General features: G+C 48.8%; 1 protein-coding gene across 2 annotated transcripts in view; it reads left to right on the top strand.

Moving 5' to 3' along the window:
• LOC146865407 (interleukin-12 receptor subunit beta-2-like) overlaps nucleotides 1–23,042 on the top strand; it is a 598,479-nt gene that overhangs the window by 420,677 nt on the left and 154,760 nt on the right. For both annotated transcript variants that reach the window (XM_085631968.1, XM_085631957.1), the window contains 2 exons: nucleotides 16,414–16,572; nucleotides 19,139–19,252. In XM_085631968.1, the coding sequence (XP_085488094.1) occupies nucleotides 16,414–16,572; nucleotides 19,139–19,252 (273 nt within the window). The remainder of the gene's footprint in view (nucleotides 1–16,413; nucleotides 16,573–19,138; nucleotides 19,253–23,042) is intronic.

Genomic DNA, 23,042 nt, shown 5'->3' with positions numbered 1-23,042 from the left:
GACATACGGTGGAGCGCCAGCGTGCACCTGTCGCCTCTTCCATACCCAGCTGGAATTCCGGGTTATCGAAGATGGGTGTAAGCGGGGAAGGAAACGTAGTTAGATTATGTTTAGTGCTAGTGTTATCCCAAGCCTTCAAGGACACCCTTGTGATGTATGACGCGTAGAGGTTAGGGAGTCTGTGTGCCTTTCGAAGGAAGGGAACCTTCTGAAGGGACGTGGCAGCTACCGCCCGGTCTTGAAAGAGCCAGTGTTTTTCGGATTCCAACCGGTTCCATTCGACCAGGTAGCACAGTTGTGTTGCTTGGAAATAAAGTTGGAGATTAGGGATGCCGAGGCCGCCGTCCTCGGGAGGGAGGGCTGCTAGAGTATGTTTCAGCCGGGGCTTGCGGCCGTGCCATATAAATTGTGCCAGCTCCGATTGGGTCTGTTGGATCCACCCAGTGGGCGGGCAGAGCGGTAGAGTTTGGAATACGTATAGGATCTGGGGCAAGATGGTCATTTTGGTGGCCGCCAATCTACCCAGCCAGGAGAGTGGGTAGTGTTTCCATTGACTTAGTTCCGAGCGGATGCGGACCCGGAGCCGGGCATAGTTGATGGCGGCCGTTGCCGGGATAGAGGGGGCCAGTTGGATCCCCAGATAAGGGATTGAGTCTTCGGACCATTGTACAGGATGCTGCCCCTGGAGACATGTATGAGTGGAGGATGACAGGGAGAGGTCTAGTGCAACAGATTTGTCTAAATTAACTTTAAACTCGGAGGCCTGTGCAAAACGTTCCAGCTAAGAAAAACAGTCTCTCAGTGCTGGGACCGGGTTTGAGAGGGAAATCAGGACGTCGTCCGAATATAAGCTGATGGTGTGTGTTAGACCTGTCAGCCCTAAGGTGGTCTTCCCCTACATTTTTTCCGCTTTTTGCCTCATATTGACCGTCATTTTTGTTGGACATAGGACTCTGGGTGCCTTACCGCTGCGAAACAGTGCTGAGGTGCAGGTGCTCTCTCCTAAAAACATGGGGGCAGATTTACAAGCCCCTTGCATCACTTTTAACATGGGAAAAGTGACGCAAAAGTGGCGCAAGGGGCTTGTAAATATGCCCCCAAAAAAAGCACCGCTGCTGCCTGGGGAACACAGCGGGACTGTACAGCGCTGTGAGCTGAAAGCGCTGTGAGCCTGAAAGCACCGCTGCTGCCTGGGGACCCCTGAAATATTGTAGAGTGCTATGAGCCGGAAGCGCTGCAAGTCTGGAATCCCTGACGCCACCCCATCCCCCCCCCCCCCCCCCCCCCCCGGGACAGGAATGCGCTGAGCAGCACTGTGCAGGGACTAAAGCGCTGCTGAGGGAAGGTGCTGAGTTGCCCAAGATCACCGCCGCGGCCCCTGAGGGGAGAGAGGGAGAGCCGCTGGACACTGGAAACTCACCGCCGCTGTCCGCGGTCTGTATCTGGCCGGGAGCTCTACTGAGAGCGCTGGGCGTAGGAGTGCTGCTGGGCCCACGATCACCGCCGCAGCCCCTGGGGCCAGGGAGCGCCGCGCTGGGATTGGGCGCGAGAGTGAAGGAGTCGCCTAGAAACGCCGGCTGCTGGGGGAAGGCGAAGTGCTCTCCCCCTCCCGCACACCGGAAGCCTGCAGCGTCGGGGGAAGCCCTTGAGAGCCGGGGAGGCAGCCAGAAGAGGCCCCGGACTGAGGATCGCGCTGGAGAGTCCTGCCAGCCCCCCCAGGTAACGTCCGACTAACAGCAACAGCTGCTGGGTTGCCTGGGCAGGCGCAAGAACAGCGGGGACTGCCTCCCAGAACCGCGTCACGGGGGGAATTGGCAGATTGCGCCACTGGGTCTGCCCACAGGGTGCCTAGCTCCGTGTGAGACTGAACTGGTGAGTCGGGGAGATCTGGGGCCTACGACAACACTGGGACTCAGTCATATTTGCAGCAGGGATAGCCTGAGTACCTTGTCAAGATAGCCAGACATGAGTCATAACTGTCTAGGAAATGCCCCCCCCCCCGGGCTGAAATGTCTTCTTCGACCCTAGATTGAACCTCTGCGTAAGAACTGCGTAAGAACTGTGACTTATATTGAATCCCTGCCTAAGAACTGTTACCTGTATTGAATATCTGAATAAGAACTGTTACCTGTATTGAATATCTGCCTAAGAATTGTTTCCTCTATTGAACTGAGGCTACAAAAACCGTTACCTTGCATACTGTGAGAACTTTGCCATTTCCAACCCTGACAAGAAGTTAGATAAAGATAGTTGTTCTTCTGAATGAAATTGGAGTGGTGTCTCCTTATTGTGTGTGCTTTTCTGTGTCAGTGTGGGTGTGTGCTGCGCAACTACTTTACACATAGCCGTGTGCGTGCCTACCTGCCTCGCGCCAAGCTACCTTGTAGGAATCGGTGGTCCCTACTTGGACTAGGGTGCAGACTCTGGCCAAATGGAGACCCCGGTTCTAACAGTGTGGATATCGTTCCCTAATTTAATCTCTGTTATGGAAGGATACGCCGATCTCGTTGAGCTGAAAGCTCCATATAAAGTGCAAAAAGAAGGGGCGAGAGGGGATACCCCTGTTGCGTACCTCTACCTATAGGGAATCGGGAAGATGTGTGGCCGTTTACTCGAATTGTGGCTGGGGGAAACCTGTGTCTGGGAGGCCTTCTCTATGAGGTGGAGAGCTCGTTTGGTGTTATCGCTCATCTGGCGTTGAGGGATAAAGCCCGCCTGATCGGGATCTTTTAACCCCGGCATGTAGGGTGCCAGGCGATTCGCTAAGATTCCAGTGTATAATTTAATGTTGATGTTGAGGAGAGATATAGGATGGTACGCTCCACAGACGGCTTTCTCGCACCCTGGTTTCGGTATAACCACTATGGAAGCTTCAAGCATGTCCTGGGGAATCGCCCCTGGTTGGGCAAAAGAATTGATGAGCTCGGTCAGGAGTGGGGCCACCTGTGCGCAGAATGTTTTATAGAAGGCGGCTGAGTAGCCATCAGGCCCCAGCGATTTCCCTACTTTGAGGCACGAGATGGCCGCAACAACCTCTTCTATTCTGATGTCTCTTTCTAGGTGATCTTCCTGTGCTTTAGTTAGGGTGGGGAGGTCGGCTTCCGCAAGGTTAGCATCGCCATAGGCATCATCCCGTGACATTCCTATATAGAGTTGGGCGTAGAAGTCACGGAAGGTCTCAGCAATCTCAGGGTCCTCTGTGACCCTCTTGCCTTCCCCCTGGTGAAGTTCCTGAACCCCTTGTTTCTGTCTGGCCTCTCATAGTTTGTGGGCGAGGAGGCACCCACATCTGTCCCCCCGGTGTAGTAAGCATGATGCAACCTGAGGGCTGCGAACTAAGCCCTGTCCTGGTCCAGCATGGCAAGTTACTGTCACATGGCTTTTAGCTGTCTCCACACCCTGGGGGCCCCTGTCCTCTGGTGCATCTGCTCTAGTTCTTTCGTCTTTTGCGTAAGCTCATCCCTCTTCCGCCTGCGTTCCATGTTATCTGCCATAGAGATGGCAACAAATTCCCCTCGTATGACTGCTTTTAATGCTGCCCATTGAGTCGAGAGATAAGTGTCCTGATTAGAGTTGTGTGAGAGGTAATCTTTGATAGCGCGCTGTATCTGCTCTACAACATCTGCTCGGTGTAAGAGAGTGTCGCAGAGGTGTCAATGAAGTGTAGGGCATTGGAGAGGGGGAAGAGTGCAGGTGGCTGTCACTGGTGCATGGTCTGAGAGAGAAGCTACTCCTATGGCGACTGTAGTCATGAGTGTGTGCAGGGACGAGGTGCCTAGGAAGTAGTCAAGCCTAGCGTATGTCTTATGCGCACTGGAGTAAAAAGAGTATTCGCGGCTGTGGGGGTGGGAACAGCGCCATAGGTCTTTCAGGTCCAGATCTTGTCTAGCTAACCCTGTCACAGAGAGTGCGCCTGCCTGGCCCGTGCGCTGACACGATCTGTCCGCTATGTTATCGAAAACAAGATTCAAGTCCCCGCCCAATAGTATCCGGTGCTCAGAGGTGGCTATGGCCTTGGTGAGTGCAGTACGTATGAATTTTTCTTGCCCTTCATTGGGAGCATATATAGATCCACTAGTGAATGTCAGGCCACCCAATGTGAATAGGTAGGTGAGGAGCCTCCCCTTTATTTCGGCTTCTCTCTGGAGGACTTTTCCCTGAAATGCGCTTGAGACCAAGATAGTGACCCCAGCCGATTTAGTTGGGCCGCAGGAGAACATTTGAATCGGGAACATGTGGGATCTAAGGTGGTGGCAATCTTTAGGCAAGAGATGCGTCTCCTGCAAGAAGCATATGTCAGCTTTGGTAGTGTCAAGATAAGAAAGGACCGCTCTGCGTTTGACTGGGTTGTTGAGGCCCTGCACGTTCAGGGTAAGAATTTTAAGAGTGGTGGGTGGCATCTATGTGGGTGTGAGGTTAGAAGCTGTGGTATTGAGGGTCACAATTGACCACCTATGTTGAAGTGAACTGGCCAATGAAGTCGAGGGGAGACCAAGGTAGATGTCCAAGCAACAGGACGGATGGATGGACGAGGGAACCCCAAACCAAAATATAAAAACCCAAAACAGAAAAACAAATACAAAACTGCAGCAGTGCATTAAGGTCAAGAAAAATAGTCCGTCATCGCGGGATGACCGGTAAAGGGTCAGTGTGGGGTCCATGTTGTGGCCAAGTGTCCGAGCTCCCATCCCGCCTGCCGCCCACCCCGGAAGCAGCGATAGAGAGCAAAATCATCTGATCTTCTCACATGGCCTCTGTCGTGTACTGCGTAGACGTCTCCGACATGAACTCAAGGACCGCCTGTTGGCCCTTAGCAATCTCAGACCAATCATGCCGTCGGTTTTGCCATCGGCTGCCTTGTCGTCGCCAGCTGAAGGGGGAGACCTCCGGCTCTGCGGCGGAGCTGAGATGATCCTCTTCCTCGGGAGGAAGTGGGAGTCCTAGTAACTGGCAGGCTTTGGTGAGGGTGCGCAGCTGTGTTACCTTTCTGGTGTGCCTAAAGATGAGTCTGAAGGGGTGGCCCCATGAGTAGGAGACACCTTGCTGCCGAAGGTGGTCTGTGATGGGTTTAAACTGACGTCTCCTGTGTAGGGTGAGGAGAGCTAGGTCCTGGAACAGTACTGGGTTCTGTCCCTGAAATGAGATTGGATGCATGGCTCTGGCTTTATTTATGATTTCCTCCTTTGTCTTGAAATCGTGCACACAGACAAGGATGTCAGCAGGTGGGGCGTTACTCGCTCGGGGGGGGGGCCCAACTCTATGGGCGCGATCCAGTTTGATGGGGCATCAGGCGAGACACCAAGAATGTGGTTGAAGAGCATCTTGGAGAAGGCAAACAAGTCCTCAGTGTCAGTTGTGGTTTTGACTCCCCGGATACGGATATTGTGTCTCCGGGAGCGGTTCTCCAGGTCCTCCAGGTGGAGCTGCAGATCGAGGTGTTGATCCTGGAGTCACAGGACCTCCTGTTGAAGGGAAGCCAGTTCCACGTCCCTATTGTCTCCTTTGTCTTCCAAGGTGGTGACCCGTTCTCTGATACCATCCATATCCCTGCAAATGTCCTTTATTTGAGAGGTGAGGTTGTTTTTCACCGTCTGCAAGTCCTCCCTAAGGGCTGCAAAGAGGGACTCCAAGAAAGCCCGAGTGATGGGCTCCTCTCCCGCACCCCCGGTGCCCTCAGAGGTCGATCTTTCGGGTGTAGCCTGCGCCATGGTGGGTGCATTCTGCGGGCAAGCAAACAGGTCTTTTAGAGATTTTTCCCTTTCCGCCCTTGTGGTGGACATAGTCCGGGGCTCCAGTGGTTCCTGGGAGGTTGCAAGGCGAAGCTGGGGTAGGGTCCAGTGGTGGCCAGATCGTTAGGTGGCAAGAGCTGGGTATGGGCCCCTATGGGGCGTCACTTATTTAGCTCGGGCCCGTGCACGTCAAGAGAAGGTTCTCCGCTGCAACACCCTGCCAATCTCTCGTTCAAACCAGTCCAGGCCGTGTAGCTGCCGCGGCCTCCGCTGGGGTGCAGCTGCACGGGTGTGTCGTAGGGTCTTCCACGAGGTCTGCCCCGGGTGATGGAGTTAGAGTCAGGGAGTTTTGGTGTAGTCCCGTAGGCCCAAGGCTGTGGTATGTCTGGCTGGTGATTCCTGTCAGGAATTGTTGGGGTTGCCACCCACTAGTGGGAAGTAGGATACAGGGAGGCAGGGACCTCCATAATGCTGGTGCTGATGCCTCTGGCGAGCGTACTGTAAAGGCTCTAGCAGGTGTGTCTCCATCCCGGGCCTCCACACACCCCACACCCGCTGGCATCAGGGTTGTCATGGCCACCTTCTGGTGGTTCTCCGATCGTCGGGCAGGGTCAGTGTGAATGTTGCCCTCTTGCGCAGAATATGCAAGTGTGCTGGTCTGGGGGGAAACAGGTCAGCCCAGCTTGTACCCGACCAGCGCACTCCTTCTCAGTTAGTCACCCCCATGGGCCCCTGGAGTCCTCCCCCCTGAGCGTCCGCTCTCCTTACCCTGCGCTGGTGGTCGAGGAAGAAGTGCTAACTCTTCTCTCGGCAAGTACCCGTTGCCGGGCACTGGGCTTTGTCATGGTGATGGACTGTGCAGCTCAAGGGTCCGGACACCTGGTCTCATCATCAAAGGCTGCTTCACAGGTGTCCCAGGGGCTCTGGAGTCGCCGCGCCACGTGGTGTGCTCTGGGGCGACCGGCCGTGCCTCTCTTGGTTGACGACCCCTCAGGAGTCTCGGGGCCCCGGGGATACCCAGGGCCAGTCAGGCGGGATCTCGTGGGTGAGGGGTTAAGTGGTTCAGGGGTGGAGTGGTGGACCGAGATAATGTGAGCGCGAGGTAGGCCGCAACTCCAGGCCGGGGCTTTGCGCTGCTGCCGGGAATCTTGCTTGCTGGGGGGATTGAAGGGCCTGGCCGGCGTGTGCTGCCCCCACTGCACCGTGTCGCCGCAGGAGACCCCGCCGAGTTACAGGTGCTGAAGGCCGGGACCTCGGGGCATGCGCCCCCGCTCCGTCCGGCAAATCCGCTCTCCACGCGGCTTCTCTGGTGGGCTGGGAGCGATCTGCAGGCCCCGTCCGGGAAACTGCTTGCGGCACCTGGGGCGCGGATCTCCGGACCCACCACGCGTCAGCTGGTTCCCCTTCTGTTCCGGACAGCAATGCGGTGCTTGGCGGGGCTTATGATGATGGGAATGCCCGCGTTAACTCACATCAGGGCAGACAGCAGGCAGGAGCTCGATCGCAACACGTCCTTTTGTGCCGTTATCTTGGCCACACCCCAGATTACTCACTTTGAAAAAGATAAATTTGGTGGAGAAACGTTTTTCCCTTCCCCTTTGAATTATACACCATAGGTTCTCATTTACACTTCTGGAAAAAACTCAAAACTCATCTATTCACATTTATTGTAATAGCTGGTTTATTCTTCCCCTGCAACTTCAGTACAAGGAGGCCTTGTGAGGTGAGAGAGCACTTTATACATGTTCCTATTGCATAACATTTCAGGTATCAAAAGAGCTGGGTAAAGTTAGATGCTTGAGAGATGGTTGGGAGTGTGAAATCCATAAACGTTAGCCTGCTTGTCACGAACCTTGGCTAATTACTTCCAAGAGAATGTGGGACCTGTAGATTCACATATAACAATATGGGAATCATACAAGACACTGGTTAGGCGACACACAATATTGAATATGTCAGAACTAAGAAAAGCCCAGTATGAGTAGCCAGGTGAAATGCAGGTAATGAGAGACTTAAGTGTTAAAGAGCATTAATAAAGAACAATGGCAAGGAATTATATCTACGTAACAGAGACATTTGTATGAAAATGAGAACAAGGTGAGTAATGTCATGACATGGGACAACAAAAATGACAAGGCTGTGAAATTGATTCATAAGCTTAGAAACACTGAGAGGGTTGATAACAATAAGGGATAGGGCAATAGCAGACACTTTAAATACCTCTATGGAACAAGACCATCATATGATAAGACTTAGGCCAAACAGTTTGACAGACCTGAGTACCCCTAGACAAAGGGCCTTATTACGAGTTTGGTGGTCTTCGGCTGGGACCTCCACAGTCCCAGAAAGACTGCCAAGCCTGTGGTGCCTAATTATGAGTTTAATCCACGGTGGGTGGGCAGTGCTGCAGCGGTCTCATGAGTCAGTATGTTAGGCTCATAGGAGAACCTTTAAGCATACGCCCACTGTGAGAGAGCCTGCAGCACGTTCCTGCACGGTGTGGCATGCACCATGTCCCGCATACCACACCGTGCAGGAACGAAGATGCAGTTCCAGGGGGGGGGCACAATATGTACGCACCCCCATGGCCAGCTTTGGCCGGGGCCCTGTTAGGCCCCCCTTACTTCTATTTTCGCTATCCTTTTCATGGCGGGATCCCCGCCATGAGATGGGTGATGAAAATGCAGGTCGTAATATGCTCGGCAGCGCCAGCATTGGCACCGTCAGCATATTCAAGCCCTTTGAATACTGCCGCTGCAGCAGAATCCTTAATCCCTGCGAAGGTGGTGGTCTTGTGGCGGTCCCACCGCCACTCTCATAATAGGGCAGACGGGTGGTGGTGGTCGGACTGCCAATGTGAGTACGGCGGTCCTAGGATCACCGTACTCATAATAAGGCCCTGAGCCTTGCTTGATAGTATCAAATGTGACTGGAATTTTTAGGAAGATGTAACTTACAGAAACGTGAAACGACTCTCTGTCTCAATTGTTCTTCATTCTGCGATTAATTGTCAAATGCAAGTGGTCAAAGTCTAGAAGGCATTGGGCGAGCATTAAAGATTTATTTAGACAAAATTCTATCTTTTACTCCGAAATCTTGTTCAGGTGCTATCTTTTAGACTATTCTCTTCCCTTCATAATCTGTAGTTTTATTGCTGCTGCCTTTCTACAGCACCTAGTTCCATGATGACAAAGTATGTGTTTAAAAATAGCACTATCATATAATATAATACACGATAACATGAAATAATATGAAAAGCATGTATAATTTTCTTCTTTAAACGTATGCTTAATTGTAACATTTATGTTTTCTGACACATATGTATTGCACTCCATCATTACTGTGAATTTCGGGCAACGAGCCCTTAAAATACATATACACTTAGTATTCAGTGCACATGCCCACCAAGTAGTAAAGGGTCATTCTTTCTTTGAGGCACATAGGACGATATGTATGTAGCACTGGTCGCAAAATACTGGTCACAATTTGCGACCAGTCTTCTTGGGACCAGTGTGGTATTTTGCTAACCAACCTATCTACTAATAGGTCAGTTTGCAAAATACTGATTCATAATGGGTTACAGTTCGACCTACCTCATGAATTTTTATGAGCTAGGTCATAGATTATGACCCACTAGGAACTGCAGACATCACAGGGATAGTGGCCTGCAGAAGTCAGCAGGCCACCATGTCTGTAATTGCTTTTAAATAAAGTAAAACGTGATGCATTTGGAAAAAATGTTAAACATTTTACCAACAGCTTTTAAGAGGAGGCAGTGTCCATGAGACCACTGCCTACTCTTATAAATACTTTTTTGAACATTCACAAAGGGGAAGGGTTTCTTTCAGTAGTCGGTAAAGTATTAATATTTTAGCACCGGGTTTTGGTCCAAAACATTAACCTCTTCGCTGCGGCGCAAATTCCGCCGCAGCGCTGCCGCAGTGCTGGACATTCCAATCTCGGGCGTGGTCATGACGTCTCCCGGCCGTCGTCCGCACACGCCCATCGTGACTCATGACGGCCGGGAGACGTCATGAGCATTGAAGAGGTTAATACATACCAATCCGATTCAGTATTTGGAAGGCCCTAAACATTCCCCTTCCAAATACCAAATCAGCATTTGATCACAAATCCAAAATGCAATTTGGTAACATATTACCAGATCTCGATTCGGGTTTCACATGTAATAAAAGCCTTTTTGGTGGTTGCAAACGGCCCGATTCTGTGAATCAAGCTATATGTAAATGCGGGTCCTGTAGTCTTTCATGGTTAATCCTGGTACTCAAGATTACTCTTTTACAGCCATTTCTCAAGTTCATCATATTTTTATTGCAACACTATATGCTGTTAGATATTTATGTATTATTTGGTTAGTTTGCAGTCTCTGGAAGGACATTGTTTTATTAATCCAGAAAATGGACTAGATCTATCTGAACATTAGACCAAGTCGGTAGGAACAGCTGTGGAACTTTACGCAATGGGGATACTAAAGCCTCTTGCTTTTTTTGTATGTCACTTGGGGTAGCTGGAGTGGAATGCAGAGCAAAGTGATGCCCTTAACCTCCATCAGTCACAGGTATACTATGACATTTGCACGGTATCTGAGGAGTGCAGGGTTAGGGTGAGACATGGGGTGGCATGGCATCATCATTGTCACATCCTCCATACCATCGCAAGGACTAGCAGGCGTGTTGTGCTATTGACTTATATGCAAAATTCTGTCACTCGTCACTTGAAATTGTGGATCAAAATGGCTTCACTGGTTTAAAGAGTATCAGAAAAACACACTGCCCTGGCTGACAGGTATTGCTCAGTTAAGACACCAGTGCCCTAACAATTCTCACAAAAACGTGTTTGGATGCAACAATGATGACTTGAAAGAAGTTGGTGCCAATCTCTCTTACAGCGCAGTGCGCTGCACAGTGTGCGCGTAGGGGAACTCAAGCTGGTCTGTCACTGATAATTTCTTTCAAGCACACTGCCTGTCTCCTAGTCCTTGCATATTGTGATAGAACCCTAAATGCATCATTCGAGCTGAAGTGGCGGACTGTGGCCAGGAACACTTCAGAGGGTGCGCGTGCTTCCCGGCAAATTCATTGTAGGAACCACTCCATCTTGCTCACACAGTCCAATTGGACACTGTACATAACAGCAGAGCTCTGAAACTGAAACTGAAACTGAAACAGGTTCCTTCAATTCATAAACAGTGTAATAATAATAAACATTGTTCTTAATGGGCATGTATTTATGTGACGTATAAGCACCATCCTAGCTACAAACCAAGAAAGCACGATGCACAAGGGGAAATTTACATTAACTAGCGCAGGTGACGGGAGACAGGCGGTAGAAACAGGGATATAGTATCAAGGGATATAGTATCAAGGGGCTTTATAGTGGGGAGCAGAAGAGGGTTGAATAGGTTGTGCTACAATAGTCAGTATGGGCAGTTTGCAGAGATGCGAGAGGAAGAAGGAGGAGGAAGGGAGTGAGTTGGAATGACTAGCAGTGGAATTTTGTTGTGGGTGGCCTACCATTTAGGTGGTGAAGTTGCACAAGGGGCTACTTAAAAAAATATGTTTTTGTTTCCACACAGACGTGGAGAAGTGGTAGAGCCTGGCAAATATAGGCTAAGATGGCATTCTAGGTCCTATTGATGGTCACTAGTTATGGAAGTACTCCAGCACTGACTGACTTGTAGACGACAGCGGATCTTCCAGGCAGTGCAAGCAGCCTCTGGGCGTTCTCTGAGAGTTGTTTACTCACAAAGACCTTCGCGCAATTACTACACTCCAAGCTGTTTCTTGAAGCGTAAAACGTCATTTTATTAGGACAAGGTTCCAACAGTTAAACTTTATTAACAATACATAACTGCAAATATATAAATATATCATAACGACACAGCCCATTCTCCCCAGGCATTCTCAACCCATCTCACTTGTTTCACCTCTCCCTTTTCACTCTGCGACCTCCTTCATATCCCTGTTTTCACCTTCACTTGCACTCCACACAACCTCTCTTGAACTTCTTCTATGCTCATTGCATCCCGTGTCCCCGCCATCAGTCACCTGTGTACCCTTCCCCCCTGAGGGTGTATCCGCCTGTATGTGACTCACTACCCCTCCAATGTACCGCCATTCACCGAACCCCCGTAGGGTGGTTACCTGCCCCCCCACGATCCTGTGCACCTTTCGCCATCCCTCAGTATTCCCTGCGACACCAGATGGACTCATTCCATAACTTACTAATCGCATCCCGCATTGCCATCAAATAATATACGTTCCCCATCCGCAAAAGGTGTACTCCGTCATCCCTGAACAGTACTGGCTCTTCCACCTTAAGTCCCACATGGGCAATCACTTTTATACCTCTTGCCTGGCAGAAAACCCTCATCGCCCAATTCAGCTTCCTGCAGGCTTTTACAATGGCTGCCTGCTTCACAGCCCCCCTCCATACTCTGTTCACCAGCTCCACCACTGTCATTTTATCGGCATGGAAAAGCACCGTCCTATTTTCCAGTTCTGCCCCCGACAACTAACGCCACCAACAGTGGAAAAATCTCCAGGAATGCAATGCTTCGTCCCTGCCTCAATCAGTGTGCCGAACATTTCTCAGCATACCATCGTCCATCCCAAAAGAGTCCAAAACCCAAAGCTCCTGCCGCATCTGAAAAACTTTGTACCTGCCATACTGTGTTCTCTTCAACAAAATCCAATGACCCAACATTGAAATCAACCCAAAACTTCTGTCACAAACCCAAATCTGCCCAGACCCCCATCATACTTCTCGCCCTGTGGTGTGACAGTACCGTGCCTGACATAGCCATGCCTAGGCACCGGCAAAAAGTTCATCTCGCTTTCACCACCCTGCATGCAAAGTTCAGAAAACCCAGCAACTTCTGCACTTCACTCAGTGCTATCTTCCTCTCACCCACCACCCGCAGCAGAAAGGCCTGTATGTCCTCCACCTTTTATTTAGGCAGCCTCGCCACCCAGTGTACTGTGGCCAGTTCAATCCCCAGAAAAGTCAGTTTGCAACTGGGCCTAGCCCTCTTCTCTGGCACCAAAGGCACCCCACAAGCCTGTGTCATTCCCTCAAAGTGCTGTAATGCCCTTGCACACTCCCCGGAAGCTCCCTTCCCTACGAACACAAAATCGTCCAGGTAATGACACCCCTGGGTGACCGCTGCTCTTCATGAAAACCCACTGCAAAAATGTACTAAACATTTCATAAAGGGCACAAGATATTGCACAGCCCATTGAAAGGACTTTGTCCACATATATGGCTCCCTCAAATTGCATCCCTAGTAGCGGAACATCCACTGGGTGTATGGGCAGCAAACAAAAAGCAAATTTGACATCACATTTTGCCATTTCCGCTCCCTCCTGTCCACACACTCGCACGAGGCGAATGGCGTCATCCACCAAGACATACAGCACTCTAGAATCTTCTTCTGCAATGAAGTCATTCACTGACTCCCCTTCTGGCCAAGATAAGTGGTGAATCATCCTGAACTTCCCCGGCTCTTTTTTGGGAACCACCCCCAAAGGTGAGATGATCAAGTTCTCCAAGGGCCACTCTATGAATGGAGCCACAATCCTACCTTGTTCACCTTCTTTTTAAATTTCGCTGCTACCACCTGTGGCAATTCTTTAGCTGATTTCAAGTTGTCCGCCCATCTACACCCCCTAGGACTCTGGTATCCTACTCGCAATGCCTCAATGAATCCAGCTGTATCCGCAGCGCTGCCTCCTTGTCAGGATGAATCGAGAGCCATAGGCCCATGGCCTCGATCTTTACTGGGTTAGGGGCCCTTTGGCCCAGACTTTCCCTGTCCCTTGGTGGCCCTCCACTGTTTTGCTGGTGTGGCTAGTGTTAAACACTGTGTGAGTGGATGTCTCCCTCCGCATTTGGAACATTTGTGCTTAAACTTATAAGGGTGCCTGGAACAAAATCCTTTATTAAAGTTCCAACATGCCCCTGTGGTGGCCCCTGTCTGCTTTGGTGTACAACCTGCTCCTCCTGCCCCAAAATGTGCCCCTCCCACTCCTTGATGAGCGGGACACGCTTGAAAGGACCGGTATGTCACTGGCAGGCTGCTAGATGTATGTGTGGATGCCGACGATTGTGTAGAGGACATCCACTGATTCTATTGCTCCTGATGTACCTTCCCCAAGGTTTATCTGGGTTGATGCTCACCCTGGCCCTACATTCTTCATCATAGCTCAGCCAGGCAAAACCCCCAAAATGCATCTGTGCCTTGAGAATAATTAATATCCATGTACTTTAGCAAGGCAATTGCGCTCTCTAAGTGCTTCTCGCAATAAATGCTGGCATATATTAAAAATGCTGATGTCCAATTTTCCATTTTAGTGGGCACCCTCTGCCTTCTTGTCAACTGCCACTCCTCTTCCCTTGAGCCCTCCTTTGCCTGTATCTCCCTGTGTAGTAGTTTGAAAAAGTCAACATATTCGTGCTTCCATATTCTGTTTTTTATGCAACCGCAATGGCATCGCAAGCCCCATGTATGGCAACATTTTGCGGTGTTTATCATCCGATTTATCATCCTTTCCTTTTTTCCCTTTCACTTTGTCTATCTGGACACTCGCGCCTACCAAACATTTGGCACCTTTTGTTCCCTTGTCCAATGCAGGCGCCGCAGCTGCACCTGTTTTGTCGCCAGATACCTCACCGTCCCATCACCCACACCCACACCCACCGACCGGCAGGGCTTCCCTTTTGTACCCTTGTCCCCATCTTCCCATGCTGTCCACTAATGCCCATTACCTGAGAGTTCGCCTTGGACCTCCATGTCCTTGCCCCGGCTGCTGTTCATTTTCTGCCCCATGGGCTTTGACTTGCATGTGGCTGCACTTGCCTCCTGTAAAACACCAATCTTCCTGGTTGCCTTCACTGCTACCCCAGAGCCTCCCGCAGCCACTTCTTCACCATCACGCACTTCCCCTTCCTGCCATTCATCACTCTCATCCCCATAATCGAACACCTTTTCCGCTTCCCTCTTCCTTGCTACCTACACATCATCATACGCCCCTTGTCTGTCCTTCCGCACTAGTGACACTATTTCTGGTGCAATCCTTTGCCGCAGTAATCGCTGCGTGATCCCTCACTGGAGGCAGGCTGCCGTGGCCCTCCTTGCTGCTTCCGACCAGCATCCCAGGGCAGTTGTGCGCCCCACAGGCATCCCACCCTTCCTACCGGCCTCGCCTGCCGGTCTCGATTCCCACCCGCCAGGCTGCTCCAACCTGGGGGGCTTGAGCACCCCCGGGCCTCACCGCAGTGCTGGTGGTTCCTCTCCCTTTCCCGGGGGTCCAACTATCAGTTAACCAGACCCACGAACCCCCACTGCCCCCCCAATAGTACACCACCTCCCAGGAGTCGCTGGCTGTGGGGTCCCGAATCCCTCTTCCTGGGGCTACTGCCGTCGCGCCACTCCCTGGCCTCACACATATTTGCACACCGCTCCTCAGTCTTCTGAATTATGGGGCGCTGCTCTTTGATGCGCGCCTCCAAATCCATGCAATCCCATCTGGGCAAGAAAAAGGGGTGTGGGGGAATCCCCTTCTCCCCCACCACTTTTGCTGTGGTCCTCTGTTAATGTACCTCTGTCCGTACAGTGGTCCTTACTGTGTTTGACATGACTTGGGCCCCAGCCCACCTGGATATTTTTACCAAGGGGCCCAGGCTGCCTGATGCCTGCCCTCCATTGCTCTCAGAGGCAGGCCCTCTAGAGAGGTCCAGGGGGAGCTCCATCTCACCTGCCCCCATGCCGGCACCTGCATTCTGCAGCACCGGCTCATAATTGGGCAGCCCAGCCCCCGCTCATTGTTAAATTTTTCTGCTCGTCAGGGAGCCGCGCGGGGAGGCTCTTCCTCCTGCCTCCACGCTTGGCTCCGGCGTTCTTTTTCTGGCCCTGCCCTCTGCCTCCGGACGCCTTCACAGCGTGTGGTGGCTCCGGCATACAGGCTGCCACAGCTGAAGCTACTCCGCTCGATGCGGACTGCATGGGGCGTACCATGCCGACCCATGCCTGTTCGAGGACCCCAGGCTGCAACAGGTCCGCACGGCCTGCCTGGCCCACGACCAGCAACGCTGCCCTAATCACCTCATTATTGGGCGACGCCATCACAGGCAAATCGGCTCTCCTGGTAGGCCACCTAATCTGCTGCAATGACATGGGACGAAGATCAGCCCTAACTAATTCCCCCGGGGAGCAGTGCTAGGCCCCAAACTAGGAAATGTTAAATCCCCACTACAAAATGACTCCTACCCTCCCGGTGATGCCAGGTGTCAGGAAGAGGCTTACTCCCTCCTTCCTGACACCTTAATAGCCCACCCTAACTCCCGCCCCTTCCCCTACTCCTCTAAACCCCCTCCCCACCCTGTCCTTCCGGCCTTGTGCGAAGTGCCCGGGGGAAGACTGGTCCTCGACCCTCACTCCCCCCGGGGGCCAGCATTAACGAGGTGTGCTGCTGCATATTTCTTTCAGGACAACCGTCTCCATACTTGCCTAATTTTTTGGGCTTCTGCAATTTTTGCCGCTTTCTGGATCAGTTGCTAAGTATTTCACTTACTGAGGATCCGAGAGTGTCTCGGTTATTAGGCTAAACAAACTGTTATCTATATTTTCTTCACTAATATGCTCTGTAAATCTTGCACCCTCACACAGATCTACCCGGACAACTTTATGCCACATCCAAAAATGGAAACGTCTTCCTGACTTGGAACCCACCGACTTCTTTCAAGTGTTTTGTGATTGAATATGGCTCGAACGTTTCCAATATTAAAATGAAGTCAGGGAGGAAAAGCAGCCATTATACACTTAAAGGTAACTTATCTATCTTTCATGAGTACAGCATTGGTTAAAAATTCAAAGGTAAAAATACAGTTTAATGTCATTTTTCAATAACTGAAAGGTACCTATGATGAAATAGTAACTTAACTTGTAGTCAGTAAGAGCAGCCATTCAGGCGCCAGTAACATCGACTATATATTTTTATGTCTACGTGAACAGTATCAATTATTATAGTTAGAATATAATATTGTTTTACATAAAGCATGTCATTGTCATATTTAAATACTTGCATTATTCTTAATAAAATTATAGAAAATGCTGACTTGAAAAAGTGTTATGATACGTTTACAGCTACGTCTGTTGTTGCATTTTTAAGGCAGAGCAAGTGATGCAGCGCAGCTCTTACAGGTCAACATAATGACGTAGGAGGCCGGGTCCTGTACCCGACAGTCTTTGAGCTTAGCTCCAGGGCTTCTCCCTGGCTCAGCAGTGGGTACAGCGATGGGGCTGGGACTGCTGGCTTTGTGCATTCCTCATTTCCTGCCTTGCTAGCTCTCATCTGCATACAGCTTCAGCTATGTGGTCGAAGTCTGCACTAAAATCGATAAAACAGAGGTGGACGTGGAGGGGTGGCTTGGAGGACTTCACCAGATCTATAAGTAGTGACATGGCCAGAATGTCTGTTGTACCTGTTGCTTTTTAGATCTCCTCTACATACAGCTGCAGCAATCGGTCGAGAGCTATTGTCATTACACAGCACAAAACACACAACATACATACACACAGACGTACAGCTTCACAGAGACAGGGACTTTTGCACAATTCCTTTGAGTGATTGGTGGCTGTGGTTCAACTGGCCTTAGATTGATGGTTAACAAAGATTCCCTTAGCACTCGTGTCAGCCCAAGCAATTGTGTGGCTGTGAACATTGTAAAAAAATAATTGCACAAACATACACTTTTATTTTCACCTCTGTTTTTCCACAAACCCCGCCCACCACACCACCTCCATTGCTCCACGGGTGGCTTCTAGACGCTCCCTGTTTTTTAATGTTTTTTTTCTTCAAGCACAGCAACTGCATAGTGCAACAGGACTCCTCCCTACTAGTTTTGCAATTCTTTGCCTTTATTCTTTTTGTTTTTACTTTACCATTCTAAAATCGGCAATGTTTGAACTGTGAAGTAAAAGAACTAAAATGGCCAAAAGTGCATCAGGGCGTTCATCCTGAAATGGATAAAAGCATTCCAAGTTGGCTACTGTGTGCGGCAATGTGTGCATATGCATCGCAACACATGCACATGCCTAAATCATGAAGCGCCTGCGGCCATTATGTTCCAGTACAGTTGATGGCCAGTTTAGAATGTTAAAATAAAAATAAGTAAAACTTGTTCAAAGCTACCATGTGGGCACTCATGTCCTAAAGGTGAGACCTACTGTCTTTGCCAGTGCTTGTCTGAAGATCTATTTACTGGCAACTGAGATTTTAGTTATTCTCTGCTTATTGATTATGTGAACTCCGAGATGAATCGATGAACACTTTGTGAGATAGAAAACATTAAAAACGTTTGGAAGCTTGGTTTACTATGAATCGGCCACTGAAATTTCTTTGGCAATTTAGATAGCCCCTGTTTGCAGTTTGCTTTCTACCTCACAATGGTTAAGATGGACACATACTTGTCGGTAAATTTAATGTGATGTAAGACAGAATGTACAACACTCTGGGGCATATTTACAATGTCTGGCACATCTCTGCAAATCAGCAGTGAACCGTGGCGCAAGGATAGGCAGATGCGTGTCGCATCATGTAGCGTAAGGGCGGCGCATTGCTGGAATCGTGTTGCAAGCGTGACGCAACTCCAGCAATGCACAGGGGCCGCCCATACTTAACGTGGTGTGTCACTCCTTATGCCTGCTCAAGCAGGTGTAAGGGGTTTGACGCAGCAGCGTCGTAAAACTGACTCAGTGAAATCTTGTAGATTTCACTGCGTCAGTTTTACGAGGCTTTCCTGCGACAGAACACCCATCGTGCGTCAGAATGCCCATATGAAACCTGACGCAGGTTTCATGTGGCACAGTGCTTTACAACGTAACGTATCTGCCTAGATGTGTCACGTTGTAAATAAGTCGCAAATTGGCGCATGGTTTAAGCCGCCGCTGCATCACAGAAGTGACGCAACGGCGGCGCAAATTTGTCGCGAGGGGCTTGTAAATCTGCCCCTCTGTATTTAAAAATGGTTTGTTTTTCAGTAACCTTCCTTTCTTCATAATGTCCAAAATTCACGCATATCCTTTCGTGAGCCTTAGTGAATTTGAATGAGCAGTACTCTGCGCTCCCTGTACTGTGTTTAGTTCACTGGTCATGTGACTGAAGCTGTCATACGTGGTGCAATCTGTAATTTCATGGTTGCACATCCTACCATAACTGGCATGTTTTTGTAGTTGCTTAGGTTTTGAAAGTTATTTCGATTGTCAGTAAGATTTCTGTATAATCTGAGTAGAGAAACATAACATCCCTGTATCAGATTATAACTTTAACATGCTCTAAAGCTTTGATCTATTCTTCAATTATAATTGGTTTTCTACCAAATTTTTCCTAAAGGGCCCTTTGAAGAGGGGAGTCAGTACTTTATACTACTGCACACCTTTGAAAATTGCAACACAAAGAAAAATGAAAGTACATTTGGAATAACCTATATATATCCAGTTGAAGGTGGTATGTATAAACCTCATTGAAGATGCTTTTAATCTAATGCTGTTTTTCTGGCGTGTGTTCACAAGAAACCTATTTCAAACAAACTAATTTTTATGAGGTAATCGCGATTTGTTTATGTGTTCAGTTCCTGCTAATTACTTGAGTTAAAGCCTCATTTTAAAACACTTCTTACTGAGGGTGAATTTTGACTTTGTTCCTTTTTAATGAAGTTCAATTCATATTTTTTATTGCTTCCCAGCCTTTTGTAGGCAGTTTAAATGGTGTTAAGGATTAATCCTCCTCAGTTTAAAAGAAAACCCTATCTTTGTCTGGAGGTTGTTCAAGCTTGAACGTCTAAAAGGATCCCTCCTCTATAGTATTTTCCTTTCGTTGAATTCCATGCATTAATTATGGTGCTATTTATATTTGAAATACATTTCTTTATATATATGAGAGTTGGTGATTGAGTACCGAAAGCAAAAGACTTGTGGCTATTGTCCAATGTAGTTACATAAGATTACGTCTGCCTTAATGTATACCAAGTTTTTAGGTTTTGCATGAACAGCACGCATGCGCTGTCACTTTAAAACGTCCTTAGGAACCCTCCTATTACTTACCATTGGTTGGCTGCCACGTCGCTCTTGCTCCTTCCTGCTTCCTCCAGGTGCTTCCAGTATCAGTCACTGCCATGGACCTAGTACAGCTTCCTGTGAGGGGCTAGTGCCCTTCCACAGGTCACTCACCGCTGCAGGTCCTTTTTAGGTCTCGCCTGAACCAGCGCATGCGCTGGTCTGGCGAGACTTATTGAGAGGGCTCCAAAAGTGCTACCAGGCGAGCCTAGAGCTACAGTGCATGTGTGCGGGAGCGTGCGCCACGCTTTACCGCGATTACTTTCACTTTCACGGCCTCTTTGATGTTTGATCTTGATCGCGATCAATTTCACTTTCGCGGCCGCATGGCCGCTTTGCATAGCCAATAGGTCTCGCTTTTGGGACCTTATAAGTATTTAGTAATGCAACTGTTGCATGGCTAAACACTTATAAGGTCCCAAAGTCGAGACCTTTTGGCTATGCCAATGCTTGCTTTTTGTTGTCATGCACTATCGAAGAGTACATGTCTGCAGTTTTTTTGGTTGCATATTTATAAAGCGCAAACTCGAGCCGAAGGTATTGGAGCGCTTTACACGAGCACCGTATTTACATTATACATTCAGGCATGGAGAGATTAAGTGATTTGCCGAGAATCACAGGATGTGGACGCGACCCCGAGGCTCGAACCCTGGTTTCCAGCACCAAGGTCGGCAGTCTAGCCGACAGACCACATCCCCTCCCCCTCCGTCTCCTGCAACTCTACCTCATGTTGCTTGTCCTCACCACCTTTTTCTCACTGTGCTTTGTTTGCTGCTCCCTTCTTCTCCGCGTTGCCTCCCCCTCACTGTCCATTGTTGCTGCTCATTCCCCTTCACTTCTCTTGTGTTGCTTTTGTTTTGTTTGTGTTTGCTTTAGTTTTGTTTGTTTCTGCAGTTTTATGTAGGGTGAGCTCGACCTGGGGGTATTAGAGATCTTTACCGGAGCAACAGTTACATTACACAAGGAGACCTTCATGTTTTAGGCACGGGGAGATTAAGAGAGCCGACCCTCCCATTGTGGCTGCTCCCACTCTCTCCTCCCTGCTGTGCAGCGTGGCTTAAAGTGAAAAAAAGAAAAGTTTTATGCTACATCTACGCTGGTCATGTCATATCACTATTTTCCTTTACTTTAAGTCATGTTGCACAGCAATCCGCGTGGCTTTGCAGCATAGCTTGAAGTAAATTATAAAAAGACCAATGACGCAGCAACGCTGACAGCGTCATAGCGCTTTTTTCTATTTACTTTAAGCGATGCTGCACAGCAGCAAGAGCACTGCCGTAAAACATGTCTAAAAAAAAAACATTGACAAAGCCACTAGACCTCACATAGGCGAGCGAAACGTATTGGGTCTGCCACTGCTTATTTCTTTAATGGGAACACTAGGTTTTGAACCTCCACTTTGGGTTTAGGCCTGCTAAAGAGGGCCCCAACCACTGTCTACTCTATTTAAAAAGGCACTCCAGCTTCATGTAGCCATACTACTGTGTAAATACCGTGACGTCAAGTCAGACTTCTAGGCGGAGGGAATATTGATAGCCATCATGCTGTCAGCTCACTGTAGACTTACAGCTTTTCCCCTAAGCTACATATATGCATGGCTTCTTAGTGTGGGGACTATGCTTTTAATATTCAGTATACGAAAATGTTTCTCTGTGACCTAAAATGTTAAAATACATGCTGACTCCCAGCAGCAGCGTCCTTCCAAGTCACACGAGCTACATGAAGCTGTAAATTCATCATTTCAACGTGTGGAAGTGATTATTTTGTTTTGTGAGTGCATGGGTACTTTTGCCCAAAGCAACAAATCACAAGACAGATTTTCAACGTTTCCATATATACGAATGTAATTGCAGGGATAATTGCCTCTCTCAGGCTGGTGATACTATTAATTCCAGCAATGCCAGTTGCCCTTCTCCGAACCAGGCTTGTGCCAGAGTGCAGAGGTTTCCAGTTCCACCGAGGACCAGGATGAGGGGCTGAAGCGAATGAGGATTAGTCTGCTTCTACCAGAGACCTTTGAATGGAACCCTTGTTCAGGTCATTTTCGGTGTGAGACCTTCCAAGCTACACAGGTACATCTATTCCTACCAGGAGTTTTACAGCTTGGTGTGGATTGCCTTAGTTCTCTTGGATAGCAGGGTTGGCGGCTCTCAGTGGAGCGAGGGCGAGATTACGCTTAGAGATCTTTCCATCATCTTTGTCATTTGTATTTCCCCAGATTCCATCTGGGAACCAGCCTACTATGAAATCTAATCTTATACGACTTTATTGACAGGCTATTGTGAAGCAAGCGGGAGTGTTGAGTGTGGAAGATAATGGATGGTTTTGTAAGATACTACTTCACTTACCCTGCTGATCCCCCGTTCTCTAATTGAGAGACATAACTAGGATCGTGCGTAATTCTTAATTAATTAAAGAATAACGGTGGTAAATTATTTCAACTCTTGCTTGCATTCCAGCACCAAGGCCATGGACTAAAACTGTGGATCCTAGTTTCCTGATTTGGTCTCCAAGGTTAGTGAGGTCTGTGCTTGTGTGGATACTCTGATCATGCCTACTGGAGAGCTTGCACCTGAACTCTGGGCGCTTTGGCGAAGCCGTGGGCATAGAAAAGCTGATGGCCTGTAAAGTATTCACCGTTGGCAGTACTGAGAATTCGGGGTGAGTTAGTAGTGTGGGACAGTGACGTGGTTTTGGATTGTTGGTTCTTGCTGTAGAATCGATTGTGGTATGAAAATAACCAGAAATTGAGTAGGTCCTAGAATGGAGGAAACCAGAGATGCTGGAATGATATCCGACCAGTGGTCGGTCCTACCTAGTCAACCTTCTGTTGAGTACTCAATCACTAAACAACATTGTAGCTGCAAACAGTAACAACAGTTCTCCTCTTTCTACTGACGCGTAAATGGTTAGAGGATTGCATTTTAAAGACTGTTCTTAGTGTGGATTTTGAACATGTTTGATTTATAATAAAATTGTCTGCTATTGTTAAGTAATATTGATCTCAGTGTTAACATCTTAACAGTTTTTCTTCATGTCTACTTAACTTTTCTTATTTAGATTTTTTAAATTAAAAGCGGTGTGTGCATTGCTGTTTTTTTTTGTACGATTTTGATTTGGTTGGGTTATTGAACATAATGCCTTTGCATATTTTCTCTGAGGATTACCTTGGTATTCAAACC

This window comes from Triturus cristatus, chromosome 2_1 (assembly GCF_964204655.1).
Source record: "Triturus cristatus chromosome 2_1, aTriCri1.1, whole genome shotgun sequence".
Lineage (NCBI taxonomy): Eukaryota > Metazoa > Chordata > Amphibia > Caudata > Salamandridae > Triturus > Triturus cristatus.
Note: the sequence above shows the minus strand (reverse complement) of the source record. Positions and strands in the feature narration are given on the sequence as shown.